The sequence below is a fragment of the Fundulus heteroclitus genome, chromosome 17 (genome assembly GCF_011125445.2).
Source record: "Fundulus heteroclitus isolate FHET01 chromosome 17, MU-UCD_Fhet_4.1, whole genome shotgun sequence".
Classification (NCBI taxonomy): Eukaryota; Metazoa; Chordata; class Actinopteri; order Cyprinodontiformes; family Fundulidae; genus Fundulus; species Fundulus heteroclitus.
This window is the reverse complement of record NC_046377.1, coordinates 23,915,635-23,927,312: the sequence shown is the minus strand read 5'-3', so window position 1 is coordinate 23,927,312 and position 11,678 is coordinate 23,915,635. Positions and strand designations below refer to the sequence as shown.

Genomic DNA, 11,678 nt, shown 5'->3' with positions numbered 1-11,678 from the left:
GTCACGTGACAGTGTTCAGCCCAGCCTCCCTCGCTGCAATGCGCGCTCCCGACACAGGGGAAACAGATTTCCATGGGGGAACAGAATTGTGCACAACACCTGACACCGGGTCTCAGCAGAACTTCCCCCAACATTTCAGCTGTCCTGCTGCAGCAGTTTGGTTCTGAGCCGCGTCTCCAGAACTTACGGGATAAACGTCACATTAAAGAGGGACTGAGCAGCAGGGTTCTGTGTAAGAGCTTTATTTTCTCCATATATTTTACAAACAGAAGCACAAATCGTCTTCGGACTCAAACTGCACGCCTGCAGGACGTTGAAGAGCGAGCGACACAGAAACTCCGATGGCGTTTTATCTGCAGAGAGAGAAGAGAGAGGAGGCGATGAGAACGGGGCTGAAGCTGAGGAGCATCTATCCTCCTCGGTCCTACAGCTCCTAACTCCAGACTAGTCCATCAGGTTACCTCCTCTGGAGGACCAGCTCAGTTCCTGAGTTCAGCGGACGAGGAGGAGCAGAGGGTGAAAGAACGCGACGGTTTAACGTTTAACGCAGAAATGTGCTCAGGGACAACAGGAGGAGAGGAAACGTGGGTGGAGGAGGTGGAGAAGCGACGCAGGAGGGAAACTTACAGGGCAGCAGCTCCAGAGATGATCTCAATGAGCTCCTTGGTGATGACAGCCTGTCTGGTACGGTTGAAGGTCAGAGTCAGCTTGTCGATGATCTCGGCTGGAGAGGCAAAGAGAAACCAGAGCTCAGCGAAAACTGTGAGAACTTGGGAGCAGATTGTGGATTGGTCATCAGAACATCTCCAGAACATCTCCAGACTGCATCAGAGCCCAGAGAACAGAGCCGACTCTAAACCAGGCGCAGAGAGGATGGCTACAGGTGACCCGCCTGACTGACTGCAGCCAGGGCTCAAACCTTCACAATAAAAGCATTTAACGTCACTGCAGACCAAATGTAGGGTCACCAATGTAAGAAACGGCTTTTTTAAACTTCCTGGTTCTGTTCAGCTTTGAACCGTTTCCACCGTTTAGATTTTGAACTAGAAATGGTCCAATAGGAGAGGAGCATGGAGCCCAGGAGATGCGACGCGTTCAGGAGGACAATCATTTCCTGTCGGCTATTAAAGGCTAAAAGTTCTGCTGTTTTACGTGTTCTGGTCATCTGTCAGCCATGATCAGTTAACTGGACTCACATTTGTGCACAAAGGGGTTTACCGTATTTTTTGGACTAAAAGGCACACTAAATATTCCTCCAAGTGTGTAATATCACTTCACCTCCACAGCTGTCTATCCGTCTCTGTGGGGAGGACAGAGTAGCTGGACTACACTGCCCTGTTTCTATCATAAGGCCAAGATAAACGTAACTTATGATAATTATATTAACTTATAGTGAATTAACTTACTAGGTTTATTGTTGCTAGCGCGTACTCCAGGCTGCCTTTACATGAATGCACTTCTAGTTCAGACATTACAGTCAGGCAGTCTGGTAGACAGCTCAGGGGTCCTCAGGTTGTGACACAGTGTACTGTAATGCTCCTAATAGCCATTGTACCAGATAAAATCAGTCAGTAAGCACAACGTAATCATAGATAAGGCGCACCATCAATTTTTGAGAAGATTTTAAGTCCGAAAACTACAGTATTAGGTCAAGTAAACTTTGAACTAATACAAAATTGAAGTGTAAATTCTTGCCATGGATGCTGGATGGCAGCATGAAGACATCTTAGTTGTATATATATTTAAGTTGGGTATAGGTTTGGTTTTCAAACTTTGGCTTTTTAGCGTCAATTCATCCGTCAGCGCCACCAAAAACCTGGGAGACACGATCTGACGGGCAGGAAGCACGATCTGACCATCACTACCTCAGTCTGGTCTCAACCAAAAAGGAAAATAGGTTGAGATGTGGACCTGCTCACCTTACCTTTAATAACTGCCTGTTTATTTAACCAGCTAAAGCCCCCCGCCCCCCCCCCCCCATTAGGCGGTCCATTCCTCCAGCAACAGACCCAGAATCTAACCCATGCTTTTATTTTGTAGGGTATTGATAAACTGTGCTTGTCTGCTGGTTTTGGCCCGTTAGTGATTTCCAAGATGCTGCCAGAGTTGATTTAGAAAAGATGTGGAGCTGTAGCGGCTGGTCGGCGCCGTTCACTAGAGATCCAGGTGAGAACCACCTGCAGCCCCACCGAGGCGGTACCGTCCCACCGAGGCGGTACCGTCCCACCCGGCAGCCTAGTTGAATCATTTCTATGGACAGCAGAGATACGGCGACCATCTGAACGCTTGGTGAGGCTCTTACAGGCGTTCTTGCTGGCGTTGTCCATGGCGGTCATCCTGGCGCTCTGCTCGCTGGTGGAGGACTCCTTCAGGGCCAGGTAGATGATGTTGACCAGGGCGAACTCCTGGTAGTTCCTCAGAACGTCGGCGTCGATGTCGTCGTACATCCCCATGTTCTCTGTGGGGGGAAACCAGACGCAGTCAGCGCCGCCGGCTCTCTGCGGCCGCCGTTAGCCGTGACGCCGTTAGCCGTACCTGAGGAAGCGACGGCGTCGTTGGAGAACACCGGCTTCTTCTCCACCTTGTAGGAGATCACAGACCTGCAGGGAGGCGAAGCAGCGCTGCGTTAGAACCCTGAAGCGTGGCTAGTCTGCGCCGCTCTGAGCGCTAACGCGGCCCCGTACCTGAATCTGTTGAAGATGACGGAGCCCTGGTCGAACTCGTAGCCGGAGCTCAGCAGCTCGCCGGCGATGATGGAGGCGTCGCCGAAGGTGGGCGGCTTGCGGCCCATCTCCTTGCAGTTCAGCAGGATGTGCTTTCCGTGAGTCCTGCAGAAGCAGAAGGAAGGCGTTCTCTAATTTTCAATAGGCGAGTTACTAAGTGAGGTGTGAAAAATATTTGTGTCTCTTTTCTTTCCAGCTTCTGGGAGGTGAAGCACAAGTTTATTCAGGGTGCTTGCTCTTTTTCCAAATTAAAATTCCAGACTTTTTTAAAACTGATATTTTTTTCCCCAATACCTTAACTTTATGTACTTGTATACTTGTGTGCCTACTTCATTGGTTGAGATTGTACAAACTGTTTATTAGAAATGTTAATTTTTATAGGCTAGTATTCAATGAACAAATGCATTATTCACAGTAAATTATGCTTTACTGATGAAAACGTTTCAAAACATGAAAATCACAAGTACATGAATTTCACATCAAACAAGTGTTTGATTCCATTAGGCTAATACAGTACGTGACCAGTTAGTAAAATTATAGTTTTATAGCCTACCTTCCTATTTCTCATTTCACAATGCCTTTGAGCATACTGTAAAATTCTACCATACATTTTTTTCCCCATACTTTATTAAGACTTTCACACAAAATTCAAGACTTTTCAAGGTCTGGAAAACAGTGTTTCAAAATTCCATACTTATTAAGACTTTCAAGACTTGTGCAAGCACCCTGTTATTCTGATCATAATCATAATCATTGTTATCATTATTTAAAGAGTACTTTAACACGAGGTAAAACAAAAAGTGCCAAACATTAGAAATACATCAGATAAGAATCAAATGCTTGGTTGTTAAAATAGCAATAGGTTTAAATTGTGTACAATTAGCCTAAAAAGTAAATCGGAATATGGATGTGTTGACGTCTGTTAAATTCAGGTTTTGTTTTTTATTATTATTTCAGTTGACGTGAGTTCAGCTTGACATTGGCGTCTGTTTAGTTCAGTTTGTCAGTTTATAAATTTGCTCTAATGAAAGTTCAACTTTAAAAATAGGCCCTCTGTCCGTGATGTAAAAGTAGCATGTAAAATGGAAATATTTGGATGGATGGATATTTTATGAATAGGCCTTTATTTATGGATGTACTTTGTTAAAATAAATACAATAAAAAAAAACATCTATTGGGTTATCAGATGTTTGTGAAACACAGGATTCCAGGAACACAAAAGAAAGATGCATTTGCTGCAGGGACCTGTGTGCGGTAGGTTTGTGTCTTTTTTTTTTTTTGGGGGGGGGGGGCGTACCTGTACAGCAGGCCCCTCAGCTTGTCTCCCACGTTGATCACCATCACCTCCTTGCCGCTGTCCGTCAGGCTGGCGATCTCGCTCTTGATGGTCTTGGCCACGCCGGAGTGGATGCCGCCACAGAGTCCACGGTCGGAGGTGACGCCGACGATCAAATGTTTGGTGGCCTTCTCCTCGGGGGCCTTGATGTCGGCCTTCTCGTACAGAGCTGCGGGGAAGAGACGGGTTCTGAGTGCGGCGTCAGGAGCTTTGCGTTTTTACGGCGGGTTAAGAAGACGGCGTACCCAGAGCTCCGCCGCCGTAGACGCGGGCCGGCTTCAGCTGCCTCTCAGCGCGAGCGTACTTGGCGGCGGCCACCATCTTCATGGACTTTGTGATTTTCTGGATGTTCTTGATGGACTTCAGGCGAAGGGTGACTGAGAAGAGGCGGGAGAGCGTTCAGCACCACACGCTGCTGCTGACCATGAAGCTTCACGGTCACAGCAGGAGAACGTAGAATAAAAACCGTAAACCTCGACCATGAAGACGCTAATACAAGGTTTACGGAGGAAAAGCTCAAAGATTTCCACTAAATCCACAGAGAAACTTCATCTTTTAGTCAATTTACAAAAGAAACTTCACAACGAAACGTTTCTGTCTAACAAATCAGTTTTAAATCATTACATTGCCTATTTTTTTTTATTAATATTAAACAATTATTCCCCAAAAATTTAAACCCATGTTTATACATTTATTTATTATATTCCAAAACCATAAGACTTTGGACAAAGTGCCAAGTCAAATAAATGAAATTAGCTCTGAGATTTCTGCTTTTCAAAATATAAAGAAAAAATAATTCAGCCTAGGGCTGGGCGATATGGATTAAAAAATAAATCTTCGATTTTATCATACCAAATCCGATTAATCGATTTTTTCCTCCTTTTTGTTTCATAAAAAGAAATGAAAGAAATTATTTTAAAACCTTGCTTTTATGTCAAGCATTTCATCAGGGAGTTGACCTGAATTCAAAGTGCAACTAAAAACAAGCTGTGAAACATGCTTGTAAAACAAGATGGCAGCCGTGCCATTATAAACAATGAAAATATAACAAAACATTTGCTGCTAGTGGTATTACACATCGAGCTAAGATCAGGCTTCACTGCACTTGTGAACTTCAAACTAAGTTAAAAAAAAAAAGTAAATAAGTAAATGAAGTACCTCCTATTATGGTAAAAAAACCGTTTCCACTTAACATTTTGACAATAATTTTGCCTAAACATATATTCAGCATTACATGCTGTTCTCTTCATGGAAACCCAATGAGTGTATTGGCAAAATAAAATCCAGATTTTCCAAAAATGAAATCTTAAAGAACTGTAAATTCGAATTAATCGATTAAATCAATTTATCGCCCAGCCCTAATTCAGCCCCTAAGGAAATTCAATTCAATTTTATTTATATAGCGCCAATTCATGAAACATGTCATCTCAAGGCATTTACCAAAGTCAAATTCAATCAGATTGGGTCAGATTATACAGATTGGTCGAAAAATGTCCTATATAAAAAGGGAAATAAAATCCATTTCTATTAACAGAAAGTATGCCTGCAGTATTGCACTTTCTACAAGACAGTATAGGAACTTTCACTCATTCACAACTACAGGCAATAAGGCTTAATGTACCTGAAACTCACAATTAAGAATAATTTTAAATAAATAAAGAATAGCTGACCATTTAATCTTTATGTCTTTATGTTTGAAGCCTTATTAAAGCACTTTTAAGATTTGCTTTAATGCAATAATGTAAAAAGTTTTGCTATTTAGTCAACTGTCAAAATGGAAACAAAATGTTAGTCATTAAAAACCAAAAATACTAAAAAAAATAGCATCTTAAAGCCTGGGATGTTATTGCAAAGTAGCTTTAGTGGAAAAGCATGCAAATTATTATTCACACAAAAGTGTATGGAATCATCTGCTTTTATCAAATATGTAATAAAACATAAATTGCACCAAAACAGGCGACATATGCATGACCCTTAGAGCTCAGCTAAAATCCCAGATTTAACTCTCCGACTGGTGGAAGCGTGTCCCCACGCTGAGGTGTTAACCACTGGAGAACCCAGTTTAACCGGATAATATTCACACAGAACCAAGGTTCGGGTGCTGGGGAAAATACTTACTGTCCTTCAGGGTAGCCATGTTCCTGACCTGGCCACTGGGGAGACAAACGGAGGGAGCATTTAGCACCATTAGCACATAAAAACACCGTAATGAGCACATTACCATGTTAAAAGCAGATTTAAGTCGCTGTTTATGCATTAAAGCCCAGAACGACCCTGTTAGCTCTGCTAGCATTAGCATTAGCATGTAGCCAGGCTGCTGGAGTCGCAGCGCTGTCATTCATCCGCTGCGGCCTACACGTTAGCGCGTCCTTCCGCTCAATAACTCCGGGTTCCGCCGTCCAGACAACCCTCACCGGCTCCAGCCTCATGGCCGCGTTAACTCGGCACATCAAGCCGCCATTAACGGCCGCGATGGTGGAGTTTAAAGAGCCTTACCATTGTGGCGAGAACACCAACGCGCTGGTCCTGGCGAACATCCTTACCGCTATGAAGGTCAGACCCGCACGACTGCGCAGGCGCAAATTAAAGTCAAAATGGATTGACGCTGCCTTCAGGGACGGACAGAAACGTTGGGAAAATTGGGGTTTGGGCGGAAATAACCCTTTTTAATAAAACTTAGTATTTCCAACAATATCCTGAGATGTGTTATATTCATGAAACTTGTATGAAAAACCAACGAGAACAAAGGATGTGATTTTTTTAGGACTATGATTCAGTATTCGCACAACATGACGTCACACGACGTCAACAAACTGTGCGAACACCGTATTTCAGAAAAAAATGAAAATTACTATCAGCGTTGTATTTAAATAAAATCAGCAAATCTATAACAAGTTAGGATAAAATGTTTTATCTAGAGTAAAAAATCTCTTATTTTCCCTAACACATACTCCGATTAAAGAAATGTACAACTGAATGATAATAAAACATTTTATAAATTGCCCATATATATATATATATATATATATATATATATATATATATATATATATATATATATATATATATATATATATATATATATATATAGATAGATAGATAGATAGATAGATAGATAGATAGATAGATAGATAGATAGATAGATAGATAGATAGATAGATGCATTTCCTTTAATCATAAAATTAGATATCTGCATCTGAATACAAAGGAGTAATGGAAAAACACCCTGTTGTATGTATTTTATTTATAACGGGGTCAGTCTGGAATTCTGTGAATATAACTTGACATTATTATAAGCAGAGTGTTATAATAATGTTATAATATACCATTTTTAAACGGGCATTGATTTGCCGAGCCTCCGAAGAGAGTTTGTAAATTCCGGAGCTTGTGAATGCAGCACCGCAAGTATCGCGAGTTTTCCTGGTTCTTACGGAGGTAATGGCGGCTTGTTTCCTGGGCTCTAACGTTGTTGTCCTAATTTAGCGTTCTAGTGTCTGTTTTTCGTTTTTTAAAGGTGGTCACGATGGGAAAAGCGGATTTTCTGTCCCCGAAGGCGATCAGCAACCGGATAAAATCCAAAGGCCTCCAGAAGCTGAGGTGGTACTGCCAGATGTGTCAGAAACAGTGTCGAGACGAGGTGAGCCTGTGTGGTGCGTTTACGGCCCGCCGCGGCTGTCCGGACCTCCGGTAACGATGGTTCTGCTGTGTTTGTGAGACAGAATGGCTTCAAGTGTCACTGCATGTCCGAGTCCCACCAGAGGCAGCTGCTGCTGGCCTCAGAGAACCCCACCAAATTCATGGACTTCTTCTCAGAGTGAGTCCGCTACCATGGTGACGCAGCTGCGGCCTGGTTTACGGCAGCAGCGTTTAACGACACTTGTTTCTCCACAGCGAGTTCAAGAGCGAGTTCCTGGAGCTGCTCAGGAGACGCTTTGGTGAGAAACAGGTTCTGTTCTACGGGTTCTGTGCTGTGGGTTCTGTTGGATGGGTTCTGTTCTACCTGTTCTCCTGGTTCTGTCCTACCTGTTCTGTTCTCCTGGTTCTGTTCTACGGGTTCTGTTCTATGGGTTCTGTTCTACCTGTTCTCCTGGTTCTGTTCTACGCATTCTGTGCTGTGGGTTCTGTTCTAAGAGTTCTCCTGGTTCTGCTCTATGGGTTCTGTTGTATGGGTTCTGTTCTAACTGTTCTCCTGGTTCTTTTCTACCTGTTCTCATGGTTCTGTTGTACCTGTTCTGTTCTACGGGTTCTGTGCTGTGGGTTCTGTTCTACCGGTTCTCCTGGTTCTGTGCTGTGGGTTCCGTTCTAAGAGTTCTCCTGGTTCTGTTGTATGGGTTCTGTTCTATCTGTTCTCATGGTTCTGTTCTACCTGTTCTGTTCTACGGGTTCTGTGCTTTGGGTTCGGTTCTACGGGTTCTCCTGGTTCTGTGCTGAGGGTTCTGTTCTACCTGTTCTCTTGGTTCTTTTCTATCTGTTCTCATGGTTCTGTTCTACCTGTTCTGTTCTACGGGTTCTGTGCTGTGGGTTCTGTTTTAAGAGTTCTCCTGGTTTTGTTCTATAGGTTCTGTTGTACCTGTTCTGTTCTACGGGTTCTGTGTTGTACCTGTTCTGTTCTCCTGGTTCTGTGCTGTGGGTTCCGTTCTACCTGGTCTGTGCTGTGGGTTCTGTTCTACCTGTTCTCATGGTTCTGTTCTACCTGTTCTGTTCTACGGGTTCTGTGCTGTGGGTTCTGCTGGTTCTGTGCTGTGGGTTCTGTTCTACGGGTTCTCCTGGTTCTGTCCTCCTGGTTCTGCTCTCATGTTCTGTCCTACCTGTTCTGTTCTCCTGGTTCTGTTCTATGGGTTCTATTATATGGGTTGTGTTCTACCTGTTTTCTTGGTTCTGTTCTCCTGGTTCTGTTCTCCTGGTTCTGTTCTACGGGTTCTGTGATATGGGTTCTGTTCTACGGGTTCTCTTGGTTCTGTCCTCCTGGTTGTGCTCTGATGTTCTGTCCAACGTTCCTGCGGTCCACAGGAACCAAGCGGGTCCACAACAACATCGTGTATAACGAGTACATCAGCCACAGAGAACACGTCCACATGAACTCCACCCAGTGGGAGACGCTCACCGACTTCACCAAGTGGCTCGGCAGAGAAGGTAACCGGGTCTCCGTCGGCGCCGCCGACGTTCCCCTGTCGGTTCCGGGTCCGCCTGGCCCGGTTCCCCCTCCTTCATGGTTCCACGCCTAAAGCGGCCTCTCCCCCGCCGGCAGGTTTGTGCAAAGTGGACGAGACGCCGAAGGGCTGGTACATCCAGTACATCGACCGCGACCCGGAGACCATCCGGCGCCAGGAGGAGCAGGCCCGGAAGAAGAAGCAGGAGCTGGACGACGAGGAGCGCAGCGCCCGCTTCATCCAGGAGCAGGTCCGGAGGGGCCAGGGCGGAAAGGAGGAGGTGAGTGCCGTCTGGACCGGACCGGACCGGGCCGGCAGAACCAAAGCTCAGGTTTCACGCGTCCTTCGTCCGTTCTGCAGGCGGAGCCGGTTTACACGGAGCTGCAGCGCGAGAGCGAAGAAGAAAAAGGTGGGTGGGTTCTGTTGTTGGCTGGGAACCGGGCCTCAGGCAGAACCTCACGTTCTCCTGCTTCTCTCCTCCAGTGGCTTTCAACCTGGGTGCTGCCGTGGCCGGCTCCTCCAAGTCCAGGTACCGGCGCCCCACTGGACCCGCCCGGCCTCCAGCGTTCTGAACACTGAGCTATATTATACACTGGAGTGCTAATAGCCGCTGTTAGAACGAGTCGCTGTGAAGCCACCAGCCGCCATATTGGTACTCCCTATTTCCCCTCAGTAACTAGGGAATATGTGCGCTACAGCATCGAATAACGAGGATTTTCTCATGTTCATGGGGGGCTTAAGACTTTTAAAATGTCAAATGCCATATACTTTTATGTTATGTTCTAAAACTATAAAGTACTGAGAAAGTCGTGCTGAAATATTTAGCATTTTATTCATTTAAATATATATGTTTAACATTTATGAATATATAAATAACAATATACAAAAACATATATTTACATATGTGTATACATATATATACATATATACATACTTTTATATATATATATATATATATATATATATATATATATATATATATATATATATATATATATATATAATATGAATAACATGTAAAATATTTCAGCGTATAATTTCCTAGTAGTTGATAGTGTTAGTACATCCACTGACTGTAGAATTACCTGTGAAACGTTTTCACTCAGCCAGAAAACTGCTTGTTATTGCAACCAAATCCTGTGGGATTCTGTGAGAGTAGGGAGGAGCAAGATGGCGGCCAGTGACTTCAGTTTTTCTGCAAAATCAGCACTCCAGTGTATTATATACCTCAGTGGTTCTGACCCGTTCTGACCCGTTCTCCTTCGGTCTCTCAGCTCGGTTCTGGGTACCAGCGCTCTGAAGGCCGCAGCCTCGGTCAAACGGAAAGAAACAGCCGCCGGTTCTGACTCCAGAGGGGAGAAGAAGAAGAAATCGGCTCTGGAGGAGATCATTGAGGTTCTGATGGTTTCTTTGGACCTTTAAGGAGAACGTGCTGCTGCTGCTGCTGGGGGGGGTTCTGACCCGGTTCTGACCCGTTTCCCTGCAGATGGAGGAGAAGAAGAAGAAGAAGCAGTCCTCCGCCGTCAGAACGGACTACTGGCTGCAGCCCAACATCGTGGTGAAGATCGTCACCAAGAAGCTGGGAGACAAGTACCACAAGAAGAAGGCCGTCGTCACGGTAACAGCCGCGGGTTCTGTAGCCAGAACCGGGCCGGGCCGCGGCGGCCGCTGCTGACTCCCTCTGGATCTGCTCCGTCCGCAGGAGGTGAGGGACAGATACGGCGGCGTGGTGAAGCTGGTGGACTCCGGGGACAAGCTGAAACTGGACCAGAACCACCTGGAGACGGTCATCCCCGCTCCAGGTCAGCCGCACTTTTATTTAAAAACCCGACGGGTTCTTCTGACCCGGCGCGCGGTTCCCAGGTTCTAACGGCAGCAAACCCTCCCCGCAGGTAAACGGGTTCTGATCCTGAACGGCCCGTACAGAGACACGGAGGCGGTGCTGGAGGGGATCCACGAGAAGAAGTTCAGCGCCACGCTCACGCTGGACTCGGTGGGTTCTCCTCATGTTCCACATGTTCTGAATCAGGAAGGAAGTCAGTTTCCTGTCAGGTTCTGGAGGAAAAACATTAAAATGTGGAACCATATTTATTTCTCCAGACCATAGAACCTATTTTATCGTCTAAAATGCTGTTCTGCGTGTTATAATGACCCAGATTTGTACTTAAAGCATCCGGGTTGGAGGAGAACGTTCTTCTGCTTGAAGCTTTGTTCCGTGTCCTCAGGGTCCGCAGAAGGGGGACAGCGTGGACGTCGCCTACGAAGACTTCTCCAAACTGGCCTAAAAAAGTCTCCGACGGTCCCTGAACGCCTCGTCCAGCCGCGGCGCCGCGGAACTCTACTGTGTCAGAGTTTATTCCCAGAGCCGCACAAAAAACCACCAGGAGAACATCAGAACGTCACAATATGTGGTTTTTTTTTTTATTTTTTTATTATTATTTCTCAACAACGTCAGCGGTTGGAAAATGT

The 11,678-nt window shown here is 45.3% G+C and overlaps 2 protein-coding genes across 5 annotated transcripts; one reads left to right on the top strand and one right to left on the bottom strand.

Moving 5' to 3' along the window:
* Nucleotides 1–226: 226 nt before the first annotated feature.
* atp5f1c (ATP synthase F1 subunit gamma) lies at nucleotides 227–6,677 on the bottom strand. 3 transcript variants are annotated; one of them, XM_036149075.1, is made up of 10 exons: nucleotides 6,556–6,677; nucleotides 6,178–6,212; nucleotides 4,305–4,436; nucleotides 4,021–4,228; nucleotides 2,685–2,828; nucleotides 2,536–2,600; nucleotides 2,303–2,458; nucleotides 628–724; nucleotides 462–486; nucleotides 227–353 (listed from the first exon to the last, which is right to left on the bottom strand). In XM_036149075.1, exons 1-9 carry the CDS (start codon nucleotides 6,594–6,596, stop codon nucleotides 480–482), a joined length of 885 nt encoding a protein of 294 aa, XP_036004968.1. In that variant the 5' UTR covers nucleotides 6,597–6,677; the 3' UTR covers nucleotides 227–353; nucleotides 462–479. The 3 variants fall into 3 exon arrangements, with proteins under 3 accessions (XP_036004968.1, XP_012733141.3, XP_036004969.1); XM_012877687.3 differs by lacking the exon at nucleotides 462–486; XM_036149076.1 differs by lacking the exons at nucleotides 227–353; nucleotides 462–486 and having other exon boundaries at nucleotides 624–724.
* A 755-nt stretch (nucleotides 6,678–7,432) lies between these two features.
* kin (Kin17 DNA and RNA binding protein) lies at nucleotides 7,433–11,646 on the top strand. Of its 2 annotated transcripts, XM_036148845.1 has the most exons (13): nucleotides 7,433–7,494; nucleotides 7,574–7,696; nucleotides 7,779–7,873; nucleotides 7,951–7,994; nucleotides 9,070–9,192; nucleotides 9,308–9,489; nucleotides 9,570–9,618; nucleotides 9,693–9,738; nucleotides 10,484–10,604; nucleotides 10,696–10,827; nucleotides 10,912–11,011; nucleotides 11,102–11,202; nucleotides 11,435–11,646. In XM_036148845.1, the coding sequence occupies exons 2-13, from the start codon at nucleotides 7,583–7,585 to the stop codon at nucleotides 11,492–11,494; spliced, it is 1,167 nt and encodes a 388-aa protein (XP_036004738.1). In that variant the 5' UTR covers nucleotides 7,433–7,494; nucleotides 7,574–7,582; the 3' UTR covers nucleotides 11,495–11,646. The 2 variants fall into 2 exon arrangements, with proteins under 2 accessions (XP_036004738.1, XP_036004736.1); XM_036148843.1 differs by lacking the exon at nucleotides 7,433–7,494 and having other exon boundaries at nucleotides 7,514–7,696.
* The last annotated feature ends 32 nt before the right edge of the window (nucleotides 11,647–11,678 follow it).